Source organism: Eretmochelys imbricata, chromosome 13 (genome assembly GCF_965152235.1).
Source record: "Eretmochelys imbricata isolate rEreImb1 chromosome 13, rEreImb1.hap1, whole genome shotgun sequence".
NCBI classification, from domain to species: Eukaryota; Metazoa; Chordata; order Testudines; family Cheloniidae; genus Eretmochelys; species Eretmochelys imbricata.
In genome coordinates this window covers 31,891,563-31,916,566 of record NC_135584.1, presented here as the reverse complement: position 1 = coordinate 31,916,566, position 25,004 = coordinate 31,891,563, and the positions used below count along the sequence as shown (strand labels likewise).

Here is a 25,004-nt window from a genome sequence, read left to right as displayed (position 1 = left end):
TGGAGGATGGTGTGGATTGCACCCTCAGCAAGTTTGCAGATGACACGAACCTGAGAGGAGCGGTAGATACACTGGATGGTAGGGATAGGATACAGAGGGACCTAGACAAATTAGAGGATTGGGCCGAAAGAAATCTGACGAGGTTCAATAAGGACAAGTGCAGAGTCCTGCACTTAGAACAGAAGAATCCCATACACCGCTACAGACTAGGGACCGAATGGCTAGGCAGCAGTTCTGCAGAAAAGGACCTAGGGGTTGCAGGTTTCAGAGTAGCAGCCATGTTAGACTGTATTCGCGAAAAGGAGTACTTGTGGCACCTTAGAGACTAACAAATTTATTTAAGGTGCCACAAGTATTCCTTTTCTTTCTAGGGGTTACAGTGGACAAGAAGCTGGATATGAGTCGACAGTGTGCCCTTGTTGCCAAGAAGGACAATGGCATTTTGGGATGTATACGTAGGGGCATTGCCAGCAGATCGAGGGACGTGATTCAACATTGGTGAGGCCTCATCTGGAGTACTGTGTCCAGTTTTGGGCCCCACACTACAAGAAGGATGTGGATAAATTGGAGAGAGTCCAGCGAAGGGCAACAAAAATGATTAGGGGACTGGAACACATGACTTATGAGGAGAGGCTGAGGGAACTGGGATTGTTTAGTCTGCAGAAGAGAAGAATGAGGGGGGATTTGATAGCTGCTTTCAACTACCTGAGAGGTGGTTCCAGAGAGGATGGTTCTAGACTATTCTCAAAAAGAAAAGGAGTACTTGTGGCACCTTAGAGACTAACCAATTTATTTGAGCATGAGCTTTCGTGGATGAAGTGAGCTGTAGCTCATGAAAGCTCATGCTCAAGTAAATTGGTTAGTCTCTAAGGTGCCACAAGTCCTCCTTTTCTTTTTGCGAATACAGATTAATACGGCTGTTACTCTGAAACCAGACTATTCTCAGTGGTAGAAGAGGACAGGACAAGGAGTAATGGTCTCAAGTTGCAGTGGGGGAGGTTTAGGTTGGATATTAGGAAAAACTTTTTCACTAGGAGGGTGGTGAAACACTGGAAAGCGTTACCTAGGGAGGTGGTGGAATCTCCTTCATTAGAGCTTTGAGGAAGCCCTGGCTGGGATGGTTTAGTTGGGGACTGGTCCTGCTTTGAGCAGGGGGTTGGACTAGATGACCTCTTGAGGGCCCTTCCGACCCTGATAGTCTATGATTGAGTCTACGCTGCCCCTTACTCCTGGGCTTTCCCAGGGAGCCCCCCCGCCACGCGGCTCAGGGAGCGACTCTGTGGGGCCGGGCGCAGGGAGGGGGACAGGCTGTTCCCAGAGCGGCGCCAGCGCCCTCCCCCCGAGGGAGGCGCTAAGACCGGGGCCGGCGCGAGCCGGTGGCGCAGCGCCCCTCGTGCGCAGTAGCAGGCCAGAACGGGGGCTGCTAGGCAGGGTAGGGCACTGATACCCGCTTCCGCCCCGACACGTGACGTATAGTGACCATGCGCGGAACGGTTCTTGCTCTCCAAGCGCGCGCGAAGTAAGGGGACCTAGTAGGGAACTGTCTGCGCACGCGCAGTTGTGATTTCAGCCCCCAACTCGGTTGTGAGAAGCGGAAGTAGTTACCATGTTCCGGAAGTGCTTCTGTGTGTCATGGCGGCGTTGGTGAGAGCCGTGGTAAGCGAAGGGAGGGGTCAGACCTGGAGCCCGAGCCACGGCGCCGGTGTCTGTGTCCGGCCGGGTTCGGAGCCTCCCTGCAGCGCCGGCGGTCTGGCTCAGGAGCCGCCGACAGATGCACCGGGTGGCTGCGGTCTGCGCGGGGTGACCGGGCCTGGGAGTGGTGGCCCCCGGCTCCGTTTTGCTGGGGGCGGGTTTGGCGGGGCGCGTCTGGCACCTTCCCAGCGGTGTTGTAGCGTCACCGAAGGTGGATCCGGAGCCCTGGCCCCGCGCGGTGTCCCGCTGTGCGCGGCGATGTGCGTGGTGCATGCGGCTGGGCGGGGAGCCCAGGGTGGCAGCGTCTGGGATACCCCAGCCCGGCGCTTCCACGCTCTCCAGTAGCGCAGTGATTCGTCTGTCGCAAAGATTCTGAATTAGGAATCTTTACTCTGGATTCCTTCGTTCCATCTGGTGGTTTTTCAACAGCCACTCAGACTCCTCTTTTCCCCCACCCCTCCAAAACACCGATCTGCTTGCACTTTACATGTGTTTTGTCCTTGATCTTTATTCAAGAACAGGAGCATCAAACGTGTTCCACATCAGAGGCTTTGAATCCTTCTTTAGCCATTCTTTGTAGAAAATTCTGATTTTTATTTCATGATCTTTTCATTTGGAAGCTGTGTGTCAGGACACTTACTTCAAGAATTACTGTTTGTAGTCCTCTGTGACCTGCTGAGCTAACTTCCTGAAAGTTAAACTTCTATTCATTCAGTATTTTGCCAGTCATTGTTGCAGTTTGTCCAATTAGCATCACACACAAAAATTTGTTCTTCTAACACTTTGGTACATAGAGAAGGCACATCTTAACTTGCACATGCTTCTGAAAGCGGTGAAAGTGCATGCCTGAGTCTCTGCTCTTATTCGCAAAAAGAAAAGGAGTACTTGTGGCACCTTAGAGACTAACCAATAATCTGCTCTTATTATTAATCATATTTATTGTGGTAGTGCCTCGGGACCAACTAAGAGTTGTACCATATCTAGCACAATGGTGTACACGCAAAAAGTAGTAGAAGTCAGAAAATACTGGAGGTGAAATGTTGGTTGTATGTCTGGTATGAAGCTTAAGGCTTTGGTTATGTTGAAGCTTTGGGGATATGTTCCAGTGGGAGAGGTAGTTGTATGAGTGGGATAGCCTGCATCTCACTGGGATGGAGGGAGTGCTAATGTTCTCAGTTGGAGAATAGCTGGATCAGCCAGGAGGCTGTTAAACTACCAATGCAAGGGGAGGGTGGTAAGGAGGAAAATATTGTATAAACTGGAACTTGGAATGTCAGAAACAAATTGGTTCAACATGAAAGAAGAATTTTTTCAATGGCTTATATACCTTTGCTGGGAGTCTGAGTTGATTAGAAGAAATTTGATAGGCAGTACTGAAATTTGCATGGTTGGAAAGTTAAGTCACTTGTTATAACCTGTACAGGAAGGTTAGAGCAGGTGAAAGAAATAGCCTTGGCACTCTACATTAAAGACATCATTATCTGTTTTACAGTTATAGGTAACTCAGAACCACAGGAACTTTGATCCATATGCATTCATGTGCTAACAAAGTGCAGGAAGGAGTGCTGGTGAGGAGTCTGTTACAGACCACCAAATCAAGCAGGGACATGATGGAAAGAAAAATTGTGTTATGAGGGACTTCAGTTTGGGAGACAAATACTGCCGTTCTCCTGCAGCCAGTAGTAAATCATGATTAGGGTTTCTAAAAACGTATAGATGGGAATTTTTTAATGCAAAAGGTATTGCACCCCATCACAAAATAACTATTTTATCCTCATGATAGGCAAAGATGAATATAGATTCCAAGGCTAGAAGGGATCACTGTGGTCATCTAATCTGACCATCTGTATAACACACAGAACTTCCCTAAAATAATTCTGAGAGCAGATCTTTTAGAAAAAAATCCAAACTTGATTTAAAGATTGTCATTCATGGCGAATCCATCTCAACCCTTGGTAAATTGTTCCAAGGGTTAATTACTGTCCTTGTTAAAAATTTACAGCTTATTTCCAATCTGAATTTGTCTAGCTTAAATTTAGATCCGTTTGATCCTGTCTGACCTTTCTTTGCTAGATTAAAGAGCCCATTATTAAATATTTGTTCCCTAAGTAGATACTTATCGACTATAATCAAGTTACCACTTTACCTTTTAAAATATATTAGGATCAAAAGTTTCAGAGAAGTAGCCGTGTTAGTCTGTCTTTGCAAAAAGAAAAGGAGTACTTGTGGCACCTTAGAGACTAACCAATTTATTTGAGCATGAGCTTTCGTGAGCTACAGCTCACTTCATCGGATGCAACAAAAGAGATGGAAAAGGATCAAGAGAGACTCAAAAGCACTGGTATAGACCCATTACTAGCTGGAGATGGTAAAGTTGATGTTGATGTAGAAAAGGCAAGAGTGACCAACAGATATTTCTGTTCTGTATTTGGTAAGAAGCAGGCTGATGTACTCTGATCACAAGAGGATGATTAACTACTTTCCAATCCATTAGTAACTAAGGATGACGTTAGACAACATAGAATAATAGGACTGGAAGGGACCTCGAGAGGTCATCTAGTCCAGTCCCCTGCATTCATGGCAGGACTAAGCATTATCTAGACAATCCCTGACAGGTGTTTGTCTAACCTGCTCTTAAATATCTCCAATGATGGAGATTCCACAACCTCCTTAGGCTATTTATTCCAGTGCTTAACCACCCTGACAGTTAAGAAGTTTTTTTTAATGTTCAACCTAAACCTCTCTTGCTGCAACTTAACCCCATTGCTTCTTGTCCTATTCTCGGAGGTTAAGAGCAATTCTTCTCCCTTCTCCTTGTAACAACCTTTTATGTACTTGAAAACTGTTATGATGTCCCCTCTCAGTCCTCTCCTTTCCAGACTAAACAAACCCAATTTTTTCAATCTGCCCTCATAGGTCATGTTTTCTAGACCTTTAATCATTTTTGTTGCTCTTCTCTGGACTTTCTCCAATTTGTCCACATCTTTCCTGAAATGTGGCACCCAGAACTGGACACAATACTCCAGTTGAGGCCTAATCAGCGCGGAGTAGAGCGGAAGAATTACTTCTCGTGTCTTGCTTACAACACTCCTGCTAATACATCCCAGAATGATGTTCGCTTTTTTTTTTTTTTTTTTTGAAACAGTGTTACATTGTTGACTCATATTTAACTTGTGGTCCACTATGACCCCCAGATACCTTTTCGCAGTACTCCTTCCTAGGCAGTCATTTCCCATTTTGTATGTGTGCAACTGATTGTTCCTTCCTGAGTGGAGCACTTTGCATCAGTCCTTATCAAATTTTATCCTATTTACTTCAGACCATTTCTCCAGTTTGTCCAGACCATTTTGAATTTTAATCCTATCCTTCAAAGCATTTGCAACCCCTCCCACCTTGGTATTGTGCGCAAACTTTATAAGTGTACTGTCTATGCCATTATCTGAATCATTTATAAAGATATTGAACAGAACCGGACCCAGAACTGATCCCTGCGGGACCCCGCTTCTTATGCCCTTCCAGCATGACTGAACCACTGATGATTGAATGGTTTTCCAACCAGTTTTGCACCCACTTTATAGTAGCTCCATCTAGGTTGCATTTCCCTAGTTTGTTTATGGGAAGGTCATGTGAGACCATTTCAAAAGCTTTACTAAAGTCAAGATATATCACATCTACTGCTTTCCCCTGCCATCCACAAGGCTTATTACCCTATCAGAGAAAGCTATCAGGTTGGTTTGACAAGATTTGTTCTTGACCAATCCATGCTGACTGTTACTTGTACTAGTACTACATGTCCTAATGATAAACATTTAAAAATCAGTAGTCCCAAGAATCCTAACAGAGTTGGCTGAGGACATCTCTGGCTAAGTGATGTTACTTTTTAAGAAATCTTGGAATGCTTGGGAAATTGAAAACTCATGGCAATCAGGGGAGATCCCAGATGACTGGAAAAAGGGTAATGTAGTACCCATCTTTAAAAAGGGGAAGGAGGAGGATCCGGGGAATTACAGGCCAGTCAGCCTCACCTCAGTCCCTGGAAAAATCATGGAGCAGGTCTTCAAGGAATCAATTCTGAAGCACTTAGAGGAGAGGAAAGTGATCAGGAATGACTAGCATGGATTCACCAAGGGCAAGTCATGCCTGACTAATCTAATTGGCTTTAATGATGAGATAACTGGCTCTGTGGATGAGGGGAAAGCAGTGGGCGTGTTATTCCTTGACTTTAGTAAAGCTTTTGATACGGTCTCCCCCCGTATTCTTGCCAGCAAGTTAAAGAGGTATGGGCTGGATGAATGTACTATAAGGTCGTCGGGCTCAACGGGTAGTGGTCAATGACTCCATGTCTAGTTGGCAGCCGGTATCAAGCGGAGTGCCCCAAGGGCTGGTCCTGGGGCCGGTTTTGTTCTATATATTCATTAATGATCTGGAGGATGGCATGGATTGCACCCTCAGCAAGTTTGTAGATGACACTAAACTGAGAGGAGTGGTAAAAAGATACAGCGGGACCTAGACAAATTAGAGGATTGGGCCAAAAGAAATCTGATGAGGTTCAACAAGGACAAGTGCAGAGTCCTGCACTTAGGATGGAAGAATCTCATGCACTGCTACAGACTAGGGACCGAATGGCTAGGCAGCAGTTCTGCAGAAAAGGACCAAGGGGTTACAGTGGACGAGAAGCTGGATATGAGTCAACAGTGTGCCCTTGTTGCCAAGAAGGCTAACGGCATTTTGGGCTGTATAAGTAGGAGCATTGCCAGCAGATCGAGGGACGTGATCATTTTCCTCTATTCAACATTGGTGAGGCCTCATCTGGAGTACCGTGTCCAGTTTTGGGCCCCACACTACAAGAAGGATGTGGAAAAATTGGAAGAGTCCAGCGGAGAGCAACAAAAATGAATAGGGGGCAGGAGCACATGGTTGATGAGGAGAGGCAGAGGGAACTGGGATTATTTAGTCTGCAGAAGAGAAGAATGAGAGCTGCTTTCAACTACCTGAAAGGAGACTCCAAAGTGGATGGATCTAGACTGTTCTCGGTGGTAGCAGATGACAGAACAAGGAGTAATGGTCTCAAGTTGCTGTGGGGGAGGTTTAGGTTGAATTTTAGGAAAAACTTTTTCACTAGGAGGGTGGTGAAGCACTGGAATGCGTTACCTAGGAAGGTGGTAGAATCTCCTTCCTTAGAAGTTTTTAAGGTCAGGCTTGACAAAGCCCTGGCTGGGATGATTTAGTTGGGGATTGGTCCTGCTTTGAGCAGGGGGTTGGAATAGATCAGTGCTACTCAAAGTGATGGTCCACGGACCAGTGCCGGTCTGCGAGCCATCGGCTGCCGGTCTGCGCGCACATTGGAAAAAAAAAATTGCCGGTCCCCCACATCAGATAGCTTGAGAAGCACTGGACTGGGGTCGCTTGCAACCCTGATATTCTGTGAAATTCTATAAGTCTGTAAAAGTGCTTATTTTATGCCAATATTCAAAAAGGGTGAGTGGGATGATCCAGATAACTATAAGCCAGTTAGCTTGACTTCAGCCCCAGGCAAAATAATGGAAAAGCTCATGCAGAATACAGTCAAAGAGTAAAGTATGGGAATATAATTAATGCCAGTCAACATGGTTTTGTGGCAAATAAATCTTATTAAACAAACCTGATCTCATTCTTTGAGATTACAAGTTTGATGATACAGGTAACTGGGTAGTTGTAATATACTTATACTTTTGTAAGGTGTTAGACTTATACAGTACAACGTTCTGATTAAAAAAATTAACCTATACAGTATCTTTAAACGGATTAGGAACTGACTGATAGATCTCAAGAAGTAGGTGCTAATGGGGAATCATCATCGAATGGGCATGCTTTTATTGGTTCTGCAGGGATTGATATGAGGTCCAGTACTATTCAGCACTTTCATCAGTGATCTGGAAGTAAATATAAAATGACTTCTGATAGAATTTGTGGATCAGAAAGATTGGTGGAGTGGTAAATAATGATGAGTACATGGAAATGTCACAGACTGGCCTGGGTCTCTTGATAAACTGTGCCTACTCAAACAAAATATTTTAATGCAGCCAAATACAAAGTTATACATCTAGGGAGGAGGATTGTAGGCCATAGGTATAGAATGGGGGACTGTATCAATCTGTTTAGCTTATCAAAAAGAAGTTGAAGAGGTGACCTGATTACTGTATAAGTACCTTCACAGGTTAAAAATATTCTGTTCCAAAGGGCTCTTTAATCTATCAGATAAAAGCATAAGAAAAAACAGTGACTTTGTATCCGATGAAGTGAGCTGTAGCTCCCAAAAGCTTATGCTCAAATAAATTTGTTCGTCTCTAAGGTGCCACAGGTACTCCTTTTCTTTTTGCTTTGCAGGTTAAAAGCAAGTGCACCAAGTCCCTGAGTCCCTTTGAAGCATTCCCGTGTAGTGTCAAGTCCCTTATTCACTGAACACTCACAGAAATACCAGGTCTGCTGTCCCCAAAGGAACAATATACAGACCAACTTGTCAGATGCAGCTTTGCTCTGCAGACCAGCAGATTGCTTAACATCACAGCACCACTGATAAACTTATTGTTTTCACTATAAATGTATATCAGACTAGAGATTCAAAAGATAGTGAGTAAGGATATTGGAAACGTGGTTATGTATAAAACAAAATCATAACATGCTTTATAGCAGTAATTCTCAAACTTTACTAGTGATCCCCTTCACATAGGAAGCCTCTGAGTGTGATTCCCCCCCTTATAAATTAAAAACACTGTTTTCATATAATTAACACCATTCTAAATGCTGGAGGCAAAGCGGGGCCTGGGGTGGAGACTGACAGCTCGTGACCCCCCATGTAATACCCTTGCGACCCACTGAGGGGTCCCAATACCCAGTTTGAGAACCCCTGCTTTATAGAGACTAAATTTAATTAACAAGTTAACCTCTTGTCTAAAGAAGTTTCTCACCCAAAATCATCTTTAGCGTTATCAGGCAAGGTTGGCTGACATCCCATTTTCATGAATATATATCCATTGCCCATTTACTTCCTCAGTGCTTTGCCTCTGATATATACCCCCGAAGTTCATTGTCTGTACTCAGAGACAGGATAACAACCCATGGCTTGTTTTTCCTGTTTGCTGCTTCCCTGTTGACTTCACATTTCTTTGTTAACATTTGACTTTGTGTGTAAATAGGCATCCAGTGTGTTAGTTTACAATGTTTAATTTACATCCTCAGAGAGAGAGGAAGGGACATTTCTTACCTCCTGTCTGGAGAAAAACCTGTTTTTCATCTCTGCTAGTGACCAGCACCTTGATACAGACTTTAAAAACCATTTTAAGTGTATATACAAAACTCCTTCCATAGTATCTGCACATACATTAAACAACGTATAAGTAGGGGCATTGCCAGCAGATCGAGGGATGTGATCGTTCCCCTCTAGTTGACATTGGTGAGGCCCCATCTGGAGTACTGTGTCCAGTTTTGGGCCCTATGCTACAAGAAGGATGTGGAAAAATTGGAAAGTGTCCAGCGGAGGTCAACAAAAATGATTAGGGGACTGGAACACATGACTTATGAAGGGAGGCTGAGGGAGCTGGGATTGTTTAGCCTGCAGAAGAGAAGAATGAGGGGGGATTTGATAGCTGCTTTCAACTACCTGAAAGGGGATTCCAAAGAGGATGGATCTAGACTGTTCTCAGTGGTAGAAGAGGACAGGACAAGGAGTAATGGTCTCAAGTTGCAGTGGGGGAGGTTTAGGTTGGATATTAGGAAAAACTTTTTCACTAGGAGGGTTGTGAAACACTGGAATGCGTTACCTAGGGAGGTGGTGAAATCTCCTTCCTTAGAGGTTTTTAAGGTCAGGCTTGACAAAGCCGTGGCTGGGATGATTTAGTTGCGGTTGGTCCTGCTTTGAGCAGGGGGTTGGATTAGATGACCTCCTGAGGTCCCTTCCAACCCTAATATTTTATGAACGATATTAATGACCAGTTTGATACCAGCTTTCATTTGAGATCTCACATGACATTTGTTGGCGAATCAGAATGTACATACCAGAATCAGTATATTTCTGTAACCCTCTTACCAGTTGGCATTACGGGGTTCTTAGGTCAAAGTGTGAGTTAAAAACAGCATAGGGTATTCCTGTGTGAATTTGTTATGGATGACCATCAAGTTGATAGGAATAGCTGCCTTTGCATTGTTTTGATTTTCTTGGATGCCTACAACTAATAGTTATAATGTAGCTGGAAATTCCAGCAGTCTTCTCTTTTTGCTGGTTTCCAGTAGAATATGTGAATCCCCTTCACTGCTGGTTACTGTGTGCATGCTGATCTCTCTGTTCTAGAAGTGCCAGACTGGAATGCCTCAATGGATTACAGTATGCAGTGGATTAATACAGTCAACCTTGCCCCAAGCACAGTGGGATAGAATGCTCTATGGCACTCTTCAGGTAGGATATTTTGTTATCCTAAAGTGTGTAAGAATTGGGGATTTGCGTAGGTCCTCACATATGAAATAAAAGGTCACAGTCTTCTAGCATATGAGGGTGGTGGGAACAATCTTTGCCAGTGCTGCTACCTGGGCGTCTAGAAAAAGGGATCTTGTAAAACCGAAACGAAAGCCCTGGCTGGGATGATTTAGGTGGGGTTGGACCTGCTTTGAGCAGGGGGTTGGACTAGATGACCTCCTGAGGTCTCTTTCAACCATAATCTTCTGTGATTCTATAATTAAGAGAGCTGAAATAATCTCAGACAGTTCTTCTGACTTTCCCCCAACACACAGTCATTACTTCTGTTCAAGCCCATGTCTCTTAGCCCTGGTCTACACTGTGAGTTTATGTCGAATTTAGCAGCGTTAGGTCGATTTAACCCTGCACCCATCCACACGACCAAGCCTGTTTTGTCGGCTTAAAGGGCTCTTAAAATCGATTTCTGTACTCCTCCCCGACGAGGGGATTAGTGCTGAAATCGACATCACCGGGTCGAATTTAGGTTAGTGTGGACGCAATTTGATGGTAGTGGCCTCCGGGAGCTATCCCAGAGTGCTCCATTGTGACTGCTCTGGACAGCACTCTCAACTCAGATGCGCTGGCCAGGTAGACAGGAAAAGCCCTGGGAACTTCTGAATTTCATTTCCTGTTTGGCCAGCATGGCGAGCTGATCAGCACAGGTGACTATGCAGAACTCATCAGCACAGGTGACCATGGAGTCCCAGAATCGCAAAAGAGCTCCAGCATGGACCGAAAGGGAGGTACTGGATCTGATTGCTGTATGGGGAGAAGAATCTGTGCAGGCAAATCTCCGTTCCAAAAGACGAAATGCCAGTATATTTGGCAAAATCTCCAAGGGCATGATGGATAGAGGCTGCAACAGGGACACACAGCAGTGCCGCGTGAAAGTTAAGGAGCTGAGGCAAGCCTACCAAAAAACAAAGGATGCAAATGGTCGCTCCGGGTCAGAGCCCCATACCTTTGTTCTCTAAAATATATCTTTTTAAATATTACTCTCCCTTTTTTCCTCCCGCAGCTGAAAATGTTTCTACGCTCCCCCTATCATCTCCGTCTCAGAGGCTAGCGCAGATTAGAAGGTGAAAAAAACACACTCGCGATGAAATGTTCTCAGAGCTCATGCAGTCCTCCCGCACTGAAAGAGCTCAGCAGAATGCGTGGAGGCAAACAATGGCAGAGTCCAGGAAGGCGTTAAATGAGCGCAATGAGGGGAGGCAGGAGTGAGATGAAAGGAGGCAGGATGCAATGCTGAGTCTAATGGGGGAGCACACTGACATGCTCAGGCATCTGGTGGAGCTGCAGAAAAGGCAGCAGGAGCACAGACCACCATTGCAGCCCGTGTATAACCGCCTGCCCTCCTCCCCAAGTTCCATATCCTCCTCACCCAGATGCCCAAGAACGCGGGGTGGCAGTCTACGGGCACCCAGCCACTCTACCCCAGGGGATTGCCCAAGCAACAGAAGACTGGCATTCAATAAGTTTTGAACTGTAGTGTGGACTTGTCCTTCCCGCCTCCCCCCATCCACCACCCCTCCCGGGTTACCTTGCGAGTTTTTCCTCCTATTTGTGTGATGTATTAATAAAGAATGCATGATTCTGAAACAATAACGACTTTATTGCCTCTGAAAGTGGTGATCGAAGGGGGGAGGTCGGTTGGCTTACAGGGAAGTAGAGTCAACCAAGGGGGCGGGTTTTCATCAAGGAGAAACAAACAGAACTGTCACACTGTAGCCTGGCCAGTCATGAAACTGGTTTTCAAAGCTTCTCTGATGCGCAGGGTGCCCAGCTGTGATCTTCTAATTGCCCTGGTGTCTGGCTGTGTGTAATTGGCCGCCAGGCGATTTGCCTCAACCTCCCACCCCGCCATAAGCGTTTTCCCCCTTACTCTCACAGATATTATGGAGCAAACAGCAATAACAATGGGAATATTGGTTTCGCGGAGGTCTAGCCTTGTCAGTAAACTGTGCCAGTGAGCTTCTAAATGTCCACATTCTATCACCATTCTGCACTTGCTCAGCCTATAGTTGAACTGCTCCTTACTACTGTCCAGGGTGCCTGTGTACGGCTTCATGAGCCATGGCATTAAGGGGTAGGCTGGGTCCCCAAGGATAACTATAGGCATTTCAACATCCCCAGTGGTAATTTTCTGGTCTGGGAAGTAAGTTCCTTCCTGCAGCTGTGCAAACAGACCAGAGTTCCTGAAGATGCGAGCATCATGCACCTTTCCCAGCCATCCCACGTTGATATTGGTGAAACGTCCCTTGTGATCCACCAGTACTCGCAGCACCATTGAAAAGTACCCCTTGCGGTTTACATACTGGCTGCCAAGGTGGTCCGATCCCAAGATAGGGATATGTGTTCCGTCTATCGCCCCACCACAGTTAGGGAATCCCATTGCAGCAAAGACATCCACTATGACTCTCACATTTCCCAGAGTCACTACCCTTGATAGCAGCAGCTCAGTGATTGCATTGGCTACTTGGATCACAGCAGCCCCCACAGTAGATTTACCCACTCCAAATTGATTCCCGACTGACCAGTAGCTGTCTGGCTTTGCTACCTTCCAGAGGGCTATCACCACTCACTTCTCAACTATGAGGGCTGCTCTCATCTTGGTATTCTTGCCCTTCAGGTCAGGGGAAAGCAAGTCACAAAGTTCAATGAAAGTGCCCTTACACATGCGAAAGTTTTGCAGCCACTGGGAATCATCCCAGACCCACAACACTATGAGGTCCCACCAGTCTGTGCTTGTTTCCCGGGCCCAGAATCGGCGTTCCACTGCATGAACCTGCCCCATTACCACCATGATGTCCAAATTGCCAGGGCCCGTGCTTTGAGAGAAGTCTGTCCATGTTCTCATCACTATCGTGATCGCACTGTCGTCACCTCCTTGCCTGCTTTTGCAGGTTCTGCACGTGCTGCAAGATAATGTGCAAGGTGTTTGCAATGCTCACAACAACAGTGGTGAGCTGAGCGGGCTCCATGCTTGTCGTGGTATGGCGTCTGCAGGAAAGCAGGAGAGCAGAGTTGCAGCGGAAGTGGTGGATGACGACGGATGCCACGAGAATAGATATTTATACAGAGCGACGAGAGGACCTGCGAGGTGGATTCATGGCACCAGGAGAGCAGAGTTGCAGCGGAAGCAGTGGATGACTACAACGGTTAACAGTCCTACTGCACTGTCTGCTGACAGCAGTATGGCGGCTGCACGGAAAAAAGGCACGAAACGATTGTCTACCGTTGCTTTCGTGGAGGGAGGGGCGACTGAAGACGTACCCAAAACCACCCACGACAATGTTTTTGCCCCATCAGGCATTTGGAGCTCAACCCAGAATTCCAACGGGCAGCGGAGACTGCGGGAGCTGTGGGATAGCTACCCACAGTGCAACGCTCCAAAAGTCGACGCTAGCCACAGTAGTGAGGACGCAGTCCGCTGACTTAATGTGCTTAGTGTGGACATATGCAATCGACTGTATAAAATCGATTTCTAAAAATCGACTTCTATAAGATCAACCTAATTTCATAGTGTAGACATACCCTTAGACGCTTGATATCTGGCTGAACCACTTCAGCTAGATAAGATGGTGGAGATATAAATCTGTCATGCAGGCCATGAAGACGCCACAGCCCATATTTGTTTACTAATTGTATTAATCATAAGAGCTAAATAGCTTGGCTAAGCAGTAATTGTTCAAGAGTGGGGGTGACCTGATTATCTAACCTGGTGTATCATTTGTATAGGACTCAGATAACTATAGTATCAAATTACCAATCCATATAAAATGTCTTTGAAAGGATGTTAACATCAAGGAGAGAGAGGAATTATTTACTGTTGTACAAGGAGGTATAACTAGGATTAATGGAACAAAAATGTGAGAGAAATCTAGATTAAATTTCAGAACAAATTTCGTGATATTAAGATGCATGAAACTGCCAGCCCATTCCATAGGATATTCAAAATATTAGCAAATGTACAGTAGGGAACAAACCTGTATTGGGCCCAGAGAGATGGGTTTGGTGACCTAATAGGCCTTTTTCATCTGTAACTTCTATGACTGTAAATTAGTGAATGTTTGAATGTAACACAGTTTTAGTGCTTATTCCTCAACACTGTTCTCACTTCTCTTTTGTCACTTTAACCAGAGGCATGAGACTGGCCGACCCCAGTTGAATAAAGTATGTGGTGGATTGATACAAACCAGTGGTGCAATAACACAGCAAAGGAGAATGCTTCACAGCACTGATCAGGTTAGAATAGTTTGATATTTGTTTATTATCAGACGCTTTGTTGTTGCAATCACTGTTCAGACACCTTTAACTTGTGACAGGGTAACTTTGATAGCGTTACTGGCCTAGTGGACAAGGAGAAGCAGTAGATGTGCTACATCTTGATTTTAGTAACGCATTTAACACAGTCCCACATGACATTCTCATAAGCAAACTAGGAAAATGTGCTGGAGATGAAATTACTATAAGGTGGGTGCATAACTGGTTGAAAGACTGATAACTACTCTGAGTACGATGTAAGACGTGGCAGGTAATTGTCCTGCTCTACTCAGCACTGGTGAGGCCTCCGCTGGAGTAGTGTGTCCAGTTTTGGGTGCCACACTTTAGGAAAGATGTAGACAAATTGAAGAGAGTCCAGAGGAGAGCAACAAAAATGATAAAAGGTTTAGAAAACCTGCCCTATGAGGAAAGATTAAAAAAACTGGGCATGTTTAGTCTTGAGAAAAGAAGACTTAGGAGGGACCTGATAAGTCTTCAAATATGTTAAGGGTTGTTATAAAGAGGACAATGATCAATTGTTCTCCATGTCCGCTGAAGGTAGAACAAGAAATAATGGGCTAAATTGGCAGCAAGGTAAATTTAGGTTAGATATTAGGAAAAACTTTCTAACTATAAGGATAGTTAAGATTTAGAATAGGCTTTCAAAGAAGATTGTGGAATCTCCATTATTGGAGGTTTTGAAGAATAGTTTGGACAAACACTTATCAGGGACAGTCGAGGTTTACTTGGTCCTGCCTCAGAGCAGAGGGGTGGACTTAATGACTTCTTAAGGTCCTTTCTAGCCCTATGTTTATATGTTTCTAAGTGATGATTTTTTTAAACAGTCTAGGAGATGAACTTACTCAATCGGAACATTAAATGTTATAGAGTAGATATTATCATAGTCCAAGACCAGTGATTTGAGAGCTGCAAGGTATCCCTTCAGAAGGCAGAGCACTAAAAGTGTCATGTTCCCTTCCCTCTCCCCAACTGGGTGACAGGGAGCTGCTGGGAAAGGTCCAACAAAAGGCCTGTGAGGGTTGGGGCTGAGATGGGAAGAGAAGTAATAATAGGGGGCAGATTTTTCCTTGTCTCCATCTGGAGAAAAGAAACGGAAGTGTTGCCCCCACTTTTAAAGGGGACGAGGATGCTTCCCCTCTCTGGTGTGTGGGGGGGAGAGGGAATGATGGGAGGTATAGCAAATTTTGCTATTCACCAAATGCTTAATACTGTCAGACTAAATATTAATAGTGGTAACTAATGATGGTGTGCTGTGAACACAGTGTATCCTGCTGACCAGTATTGTTTTGTTTTCTTTTCTCCCCGCGTCTGTTGTGGCCTCTTGTCTTATACTTGGACTGTAATCTCATTGGGGCAGAATCCATCTCTGTTATGTTTTTGTTCAGTGCCTAGCACAATGGGTCCTTGTCTTTGGTGATAGCCTCTAGGCATTACCATAATACAAATAATAACTGTGGTGGTCCTTGTTCCACAGAGCTTGCAGACTAAGAAAATGACAAAATACAACAGGTGCACAAGATACAGAAGGGGAGTGGGTTGGAGAATGAAGGAACAATAACATTCATATACAAAGCCTGACAACAATCCCAGCTTGCTACTGGCCTAGGCTAGATCAGATGGCAATGGTTTGTAGGCATTATGACAGAGCTAAATTCTAAAGAGGGATTTGAAAGAGAACAAGGTAGTGGCTTTACAGATTTTTACAGTGTCTTTCCCCGGTATAAGGGAAAGGCAGTATGAAAGAAAACATGGAGGTATACGTGGGAGAAATGGAGTAGCCGTCAAGACAGGCATCGCGTCTCAAACAAATCTGGGGCACAACAGTATAAGATAATAGATCTTACAGGTAGGTGACTAATCATGAAAAGGTAAGGACAAGAAGCTTTGGTAGCAATTGAGGAATATGAAGAGGCAGGTGACATGGACAGAGCAATGAGTCACTTCTCCCCAGCACTGCACACAGGCCTGTCTAGATGGCTCGAGAGATCCGCAACCTTTGCACCTGGCAGGCAATTCACAATGAGGTTTTCCCAGTCATCATAAAGCCCGTTATCTATATTTCTAATGAATGAATCCCCCATTATTATCTGTTTCTTTCTAATAACTGGGATTCCCTTCCCCGGAGAGAGATTCTCAGTGCGAGAGCACACCATGACATAATCTCGAAGGAGGGTTCCAGTTGTGAGATTGCTTCTCTTTGATGCTCTCCTTCCCTGAGACACACATCTTTCTCAACAGCACATAGGCTGCAGACTTGGGGTGGGACCACTCTACTGTGTCCCGGAAATTCTCATCTGTGTACCTCTTTGTCTCAGCTCCTCCAGTTCAGCCACTCTGGTCTCCAGAGCCCATACTTGGTCTCTGAGGGTCATGAGCTGCTTGCAACAAATGCACGTGTATGCCACCCACGCACAAGGCATGCGTTATACATGCTGCATTCAGTGCAATAAACTGGAAAGCCCCCACCCTGCTGCAGGACTTCTGCCTGCATTCTTTTTACTCCTGCAGCTTTTTTTGGTTTTGGGAGAGAGGGGTATTCACTGGCCTAAGTGTAGAGAATGTTAATCAGGTGTATTTGGCTCTCATGTTCCTTCTCTAAAGTCCCTCACAAAACTCCCGTTAGCTGTTCCTGGTTGCTTGCTCCTCTGGCTGCTTTGGAGCTGGTTTTTAAAGGCCTGTTCTCCTTGAGTGTCTCCTGGGTAGCTGTGCCTCCTGGTTTACGTTGAGTGGGTGCTAAAGGGATTAGGGATGAAAGCTTTGTTAAGAAGCTCTCAGCCTTGCCTGGCAGGCTGCTAGGCTCAGCGCACAGCCCCCCAAACAGACCACAATGTATAGGTCAGTCAAGCAGCAAACAGACAGACAACAGCAAGGGCCACATAGTCCCTTCTCCTTCACCTGGAGAACTCCCTCGCAAAATTCTCCTGTTAGCTGTTTCTGTTCTCTAGCAACTCTTGAAGCCAATGTCCTGTTGTTATTATTAGGGAAGCAGGCAATGTGGTACTGCAAACCGACACCAGTTACGCAGCCCATGGACAACACAGGCTACTAGGAACAAACACAGCTCCTCCCTGCTATACCCTTGCAGCACTGCTCCCAGAGTCTATTCCCCTCCCAGGGCCCAGCTCAGTGAACCAAGAACAGTGGCATCTAGGACCCCAGCTCTTCTGAGCCCCCTACTGTCCCTAGTAACTACGAGCCTCAGGGCTCTATGCCAGAAGGCCCACGAACCAGAAGAGGCAGGGCCAAAATGTATGCTTGCCTTTGACTTTAAGCTCACTCCATGCGTTGTGCATTGCACTGCGCTGTTTAGTTTCATTGCTGGTTTAATGTAGTTCCTAGTAGTTAGACAATGGATTGTTTGATTTTTATAATTAATAGTCATTTTTTCATTTCAGTGGAAGGTTTCTGTTTGTGACATAATAGGTTGTTTAATCATAAAAGCCTTTAACATTACATTCATAAGGAGTCAACAGTTCATTTTACACAGAAAATAATTACATTTGCACTAATTCATAAGGTTTCACAAACACATACAGGCAAAGACACACAGTGCAATAGGGATTGCCACAACGTTGGATGTCCACCGCCCGTAAACAACACTGAGCTGCACAAAAAACTCACCTGCACTATTTCAGGCCTGAGAATCAAAATAAGAGCAATGGGTATCCCTGACAACATTGCCCTTGCTGTTTGCACTTCGTATTGGATGCTTTGCTGGCTGCTCAAACTGTTGAGCAAGTGTTTACGCCTCAGCCTCCCACCCATTGCCATTGATTTTTCCTCTCTTACTCTCACAAATATTGTGCAAAATATAACATGCCGCTATAATCTTTGGGATATTTTTTTTGACTGCTTCCAACCTGTTCCCAGGCAGTGCCATCTCCCTTTTAGATGGCCCAGTGCACGTTCCACTGTCACTCTGCTGCTACTGAGGCGGTAGTTGAACAGTCCCGTCTGTCCAAGCAGCCTATGAATGGCTTCATGAACCAGGGAAGCAGAGCGTAAGCCCAGGCTCCCAAGATAAATGGAGCAATGTCCACACCATTCACTGTCCTTTCCCCATTATGGTAAATAGAGTTGAGTTCTGAAAGAGCCTAATATGATGGAGCCTTCCAGACCACCCTGCATTTATGTCTGTAAGCCTGCCACAGTGGTTGTAAACCCACAAGCCTTTGGAGCACAGTGGAGAAATACCCTTTTCTGTATAAGAATTCTGAGCCCTGATGGAGTGGGCAAATAATAGGCACACGGTCCCATCAGTTGTCCCAATACAGTTAGGGAATCTCATGCATACAAAACCATCAGTAACTTTGTGAGCATCACCAAACTTTATAACTTGTTGCAACAGTACTTTTTCTTTGGCATTGCGTTTCATACCTGCATGACAGTGGCCCCAGTGATTGATCTCCCCACAACGAGTTGTTTCGCTATGGACCAGTAGCATTCTGGGGTGGCCAGCTTCTAGATGACAGTTGTGACTCGCTTGCCCATGGTTATGGGGCACCGCATGTTTGTATGCTGCTGCTGTAGAGCTGAGGTCAACACAGATCTCTAGAAAGGTTGCCTTTCCCATGAAAGTCTCTCATAAGAACAGCCAAACTGGGTCAGACCAATGGTCCATCTATCCCAGTATCCTCTCTTCTGACAGTGGTTACGGCCAGGTGCTTCAGGGGGAATGAACAGAACAGGCAAACATCAAGTGATCCATCCCCTTTTGTCCACTCCCAGCTTCTAGCAAACAGCTGCTAGGAACACTCAGAGCATGGGGTTGCAGCCCTGCACACGTTGGCTAAAAGCCATTGATGGACATATCCTCCGTGAAAGTATCTAATTCTTTGTTGAACGCTGTTATAGTTTTGGCCTTCACAACATCCCCTGGCAATGAGTTCCAGAGGTTCACTGTGTGTTGAATAAAGAAATACTTCCTTTTGCTGCCTATTAATTTCATTGGGTAACCCCTAGTTCGTATGTTATGTGAAAGAATAAATAACATTTCCTTATTCACTTTCTCCACACCTGTCAAAATTTTATAGCCCTTTATCATATCCTCCCATTAATCATCTCTTTTCCAAGCTGAAAAATCCCAGTTTTTTAATCCCTTGTATGGAAGCTGTACCATACCCATATTAATTTTGGTTCCTTTTCCAATTCCAATAGATCTTTTTTTGAGATGGGGTGACCACTTCTGCACACAGTATTCAAGATGTGGGTGTACCATGGATTTATATAGCAGCATAATAATATTTTCGGTCTTATCTATCCCTGTCCTAGTGATTCCCAACATTGTTAGCTTTTTAGACTGCCACTGCACATTCAAGTGGATGTTTTCAGAGAACTATCCACTATGACTCCAAGATCTCTTTCTTGCATGGTAACAGCTAATTTAGACCCCATCATTTTGTATATATAGTTGGGATTATATTTTCCATTGTGCATTACTTTGTTTATCATTTATCAACATTGAATTTAATCTGCGAATTTGTTGCCCAGACACCCAGATTTGTGAGAGCCCTTTGTAACGCTTTGCAGTCTGCTTTGGACTTAGCCATCTTGAGTAATTTTGTATAATCTGCAAATGTTTACCCCTCCCTCCAGATCATTTGTGAATATGTTGAACAGTACTGGTCCCCGTACAGACCCCTTGGGGACACCACTATTTACCTCTCTCCATTCTGAAATGGACCATTTATTTCTACTCTTTTCTTCCTGTCTTTTAACCAGTTACTGATCCATGAGAGGACCTTCCCTATTGTTCCATGAATGCTTACTTTGCTTTAGAGCCTTTGGTAAGGGACCTTGTCAAAGGCTTTCTGAAAGTCTAAGTACACTATATCCACTGGATCACCATTGTGCTCATGTTTATTGGCCCCCATCAAAGAGTTCTAATAGATTGGTGAGGCATGATTTCCCTTTACAAAAGCCTTGTTGACTTGTCCCCAGCAAATTGTGTTCATCTATGTGTCTGATAATTACGTTCTTTTGTATAGTTTCAACCAATTTTCCTGATATTGAAGTTAGGCTTACTGGCCTGTAATTGCTGGGATTGCCTCTGGAGCCTTTTTTAAATACTGGCATCCCCTTAACTACCCTCCAGTCATCTGGTACAGAAGCTGATTGAAATGATAGGTTCCATACCAGTTAGTAGTTCTCGCCACTGCTGGTCATCCCAGGTCTTTCCCACCAATCCATGCTGGTTTCCTGAACCCAGAGATAGCGCTGCATGTTGTAAACCTGCCCCAGGAACTGGCCTTTTCCTGTCGGTTGCTCTTTTTCTTTGTCTGCTTCCTGGTTCCACTGCTGTAGAAGACCTGCTGCTCCTGGAGGAGCTGTTGTTGCTGCCAAATCATCTGACTTTGAGTGCTGACGTATAGCTGAGCCCAGGCAGCCTTTGCATAGTCAAGGTTGTCAGCATAGCAGCCCAGAGCATTAAGGAGTATAGGAATAAACAGGAAGAACTATAAGTACTAGTGAATAATCACAGCTGTGACATAGTTGGCATCATAGAGACTTGGTAGGATAATACACATGACTGGAATACTGGTATAGAAGGGTACAGAATATGTAGGCAGATTTCTGCACTATACCTGTTAGAAATGGTGACCTAAAACAAACATTAAAAAGGTACACATTTTTATCAGATAAATTAATCACTGGAACATCTTACCAAGTTATATGATGGATTCTCCATCAGTTGATGTATTTAAATGAAGATTGGGTGTCCTCCTAAAAATACACTGGAGCTCAATCACAATTTATAAGCTTGTTGCAGGAATTATTAGGTAAAATTCTATTATCTGTGCAATAGAGGAGGTCAGACTAGAAGACCATTAAAGGTCTTTTCTGCCTTAAAATATATAAATATGTATACATAAGGCAACGAAATTCACATTGCAAGAATATTCTGTCATTTTCTAACTTTTGAGTAATTGTCTTTCAGTTGTTCTAATGTGATTTAGCATGTCTATATCTGGGCAATCTTTAATGTTGGTACAGTTCTACTTTAATTTATTGGTTAGGCCCCCATAAACTAGGCTGGACGTGTGTATACAGATTCTTATCACTCGAAATAAAATGAATCAGTGAGTAATCTGTGTATAGGTGTACTGTGTTCTCAGGAGTGCTGGTATGTCAGTTTTGTGCAGTGCATTAGTTATAAAGATAACTTACAATGGAAGTTAAAATTTCAGATTTATTTTTTATTTGTCGAAAATGATCAGATTGAATTGCTAGGATAAGGACATGTGGTTCTGTGTTTTATTAGATTTTATCTTGTTTTACCTTACAGTTTCTTGCTGCAAAAGATTCCCTGCAGCCATCTGAAGAGAAAGTGAGTGCCTTCACAAAGATAATAGAAGCAATGGGATTCACAGGACCACTGAAATATAACAAATGGGTAAAGCAATTATTTTGGTAGTCTTAATATTTTCCTGTAGTTGGTTACTTTACATCTGTTTTGAAAACTAGGTTCTTTGTGACATGGGAGGGATATGTATGTGCACAGTCCCATTCATATTACCCATATAAAGTCCTCTCACACAACATGGAGAATAATAACCCAAGGCTTTAACCTGCCTTGATATATGCACAGGGCCTCCATTGACACAAGTAGGAGTTTTATTATTTTGGTGTGTAAATGAGTGTGAAGGCCATTTGGATTCCCAAAAATTATTTCCTCACTTTATTCATCCATCAAAGTTCCCACACCACAGTTACCCTCCAGCAATGGAAGCTGGCAGCAGTTCCCTTTGGGTGCTTGTGAACACCACTCCAAGTTGTCCAGAGGGTTTTGTTGAAGAGCATTGCATGTTGCTTTCTCTCTTGGTCCCAACAAAGGCTGACCACACTGCCTCTGCTTTGTTATCACTTGCTTTTGGTCCAGGGACTTGGGCTTACAGGGATGATGGATTTTGTGGTTATGAGTCTAGATTGGGACTCTACAGACCTGGGTTCATTTCGTGGGTTTGCCACAGGCTCCTTGTATGACCTTGGGTAAATCACTTAATCTTTCTGTTCCCCACCTGTAAAATTTCATCCACCCTTTGCCTTCCTTATTTAGACCGTACGCTCTCCAGGGCAGGGACTGTCTTTCACTGTGTGTTTGTACAGTGCCTAGCACTAAGGGCCCTGATCTTGTTGGGGTCTCTAGGTGCTATAATGATAGCAATAAAAATGAAAATAAGAATTTGAGTGCTGAGCATCTCGTGACAGTTCTTGTGCTAATCTTACATTGATTTGAAATCTGAGTTAAGTTTGTGTGTAACTCAACTTCCCTTATATATAGTAACTGAGTTGTGTCCTCCTTTAAAGATCTAAATGTGTGTATCTGATCTTCTTGAGTGGTTATTGGTGTCTGTGCATGTGTTTGGGATGATGCATGTTATTTAGAGAGAGGCTTGTTTCTTTTCAGTTTTTCTTCAAGAGAATATATGTTCTGCTCAGTTCTCTCCGGATAACACACTGAATTAATAAAGAATGAGGATGTTCCAATAACGGGCAGTTAACATTGCGTATGGCAAATGCTGGAGATCTCTGCTATAGATTTCCTCTGTCATCCTGGATCAAATCACTTAATCTTTGTGCCTCAGTTTCTCCCATCCCTAAAATAGTGATTATGCTACTCTGTCTCACAGGGATGTTGGGAGGATAATTTCATGTAATATGTTCAGGTACTATGGTGAAAAGGGTCATTAAAAAGACTATAAATAAAACAAAGGAAAATGGATTATATATTTTATGGAGGATTATAAAGTCAGGATGAAAATTAATTGAGACTGAGCCCATACTAACAATATTGGTTTCAGTCATTGTGCAGAGGTAACAATACACCAGAACAAAATTTCCATAAAATTTAACTGAAATAATTTTGCATTGACAATCTCTCATTGTATCGGTGTTGTCACAAAGTCTGAACTCAAGTGGTGCATTTTCAATTGTAATTGTAATGGCGCTTAAGAGTTTAGGCATAATTCTGATTAAGAGAGCTTTGGATGTCAAAATCTTCCATTTTTCTGGCAGAACTTCAAGACTACTGAATGAGGAGAACAATTGTGCCTTAAAGCTGTTCTCCTCCTTTGGAAATTATTTCCCTAGTTTCCTTGTAGTGAGATCAGACTTAAATTCACCTTTTGGTATTTTGATGTGCTGTCTTAAAATGCAGAGGGCACACATTCTGATTAGGTGGTCTACCAGTGCAGTGGGTTTATGGTTCACTTTGAGGTGGGTTCACCTAAAATGGTGGGCTCATTGTTCCCTAGCAGTCCCAAAGACAGGTGGAGGGAGAGTGCTGTGAATTCCCTACTTCTCCCAGTCCCTTCCCAAAGGTGAATGGAGGGGAGCAGTTAAGAGTTTTCCTCTTCTGTCTCTGATTTGTATACAGGCAGTCCTCGGATTTACAACACAATTGGTTCCTTACAATTGCGTCGGAATGTCGGAACTCGGAACTGCAGTCTATTCCATTCTGGGATCGAGCGTCGTAAACTCGAAACCTATAGTCATAAGTCGAATCAGAGTGTCAATGTAGAAGCGTCGTAAGTGCCGTTCCTTGTAACTTGAACATCGTAAAGTCGAGGACTGCCTGTATCCTATTTTTAAAAAATGTAATGAACAGGCTAGTGTTGCACTGGAAGGCAGTAAACAAGACTACCAAGTCTTGGGGCACGTTAAATCTATATCACCAAGGTCTTTGTCTGAGATTTTCTTTTAGCACCTTAAACTTGCTTGTTCTATTAGTGTATTTGAAGCTAAAAAGAGAAATTTTGATGAGTCTTTGGCACATCAATGGTTTATTTTTAAAAATATTTAAAAATTGACTTGTGCAAAATTCATCTCAGAATAGTATAAATCAACACTGAGAGATATTGGAGGAAATCATAAAAGACAAAACAGGCCCATCTGCACATGTTTCTTTTTGAAATGCTTTGGGATGGCTTTAAGGAGGGGCATTAAAATGAGTGTCTAATCCAACACATGGATACACGTATCTGATCATAGAAGAGCACTGAGTACGCTTGTGTAACTTATCCAGACTTGTTAGCGACCTTTTAGTGAGTACTACATGTGTTGTGTTTTCTCTCTCTCTAGAAGATTAAGATAGCGGCTCTGCGCATGTACACTTGCTGTGTGGAGAGAACTGACTACGAGGAATTCTTTCACAGTAAGTTATTGTTCTCTAGGATACTAGAACCTGGAGTGTGCCCCAGATGAGGTTGGGGCTGGCTAGAACCTGGACTACCCAGTGCCTGTGACAGGTTGGTCTGGCTGGAAATCAAACGCGTCCCCCTGTGTAGTGGGGGTAGGGCTGTATAGAACTGTCCTGCCCTAAGAGCAGTGCCCCATGCCTCCCTTATGAAGCTGGGTCAGACTACGGAAAATGAATTTGCTGCTGCCGTCTCATTCTCCTACACCTTCTGCACTGGGGGGAGGGAGGGTGAGAATTCCAAGATGTGGCCAGACAGAACCCAGCGTGATCCACCCATGAGGGCTGTCTACAACCTGAAGATGCCCCTCCCCTGTGGCCAAGGTAGGGCAGGCTGAAATC

The 25,004-nt window shown here is 44.1% G+C and overlaps 1 protein-coding gene across 1 annotated transcript in view; it reads left to right on the top strand.

The window, feature by feature from the left end:
- The first annotated feature begins 1,536 nt into the window (after window positions 1–1,536).
- The window catches only part of UQCC1 (ubiquinol-cytochrome c reductase complex assembly factor 1), a 94,730-nt gene continuing 71,262 nt past the window's right edge, over window positions 1,537–25,004 (top strand). The window contains exons 1-5 of the mRNA XM_077831869.1: window positions 1,537–1,656; window positions 10,019–10,123; window positions 14,324–14,428; window positions 21,753–21,860; window positions 24,548–24,620. Coding sequence (XP_077687995.1) covers window positions 1,633–1,656; window positions 10,019–10,123; window positions 14,324–14,428; window positions 21,753–21,860; window positions 24,548–24,620 — 415 coding nt within the window. The 5' untranslated portion in view covers window positions 1,537–1,632. The remainder of the gene's footprint in view (window positions 1,657–10,018; window positions 10,124–14,323; window positions 14,429–21,752; window positions 21,861–24,547; window positions 24,621–25,004) is intronic.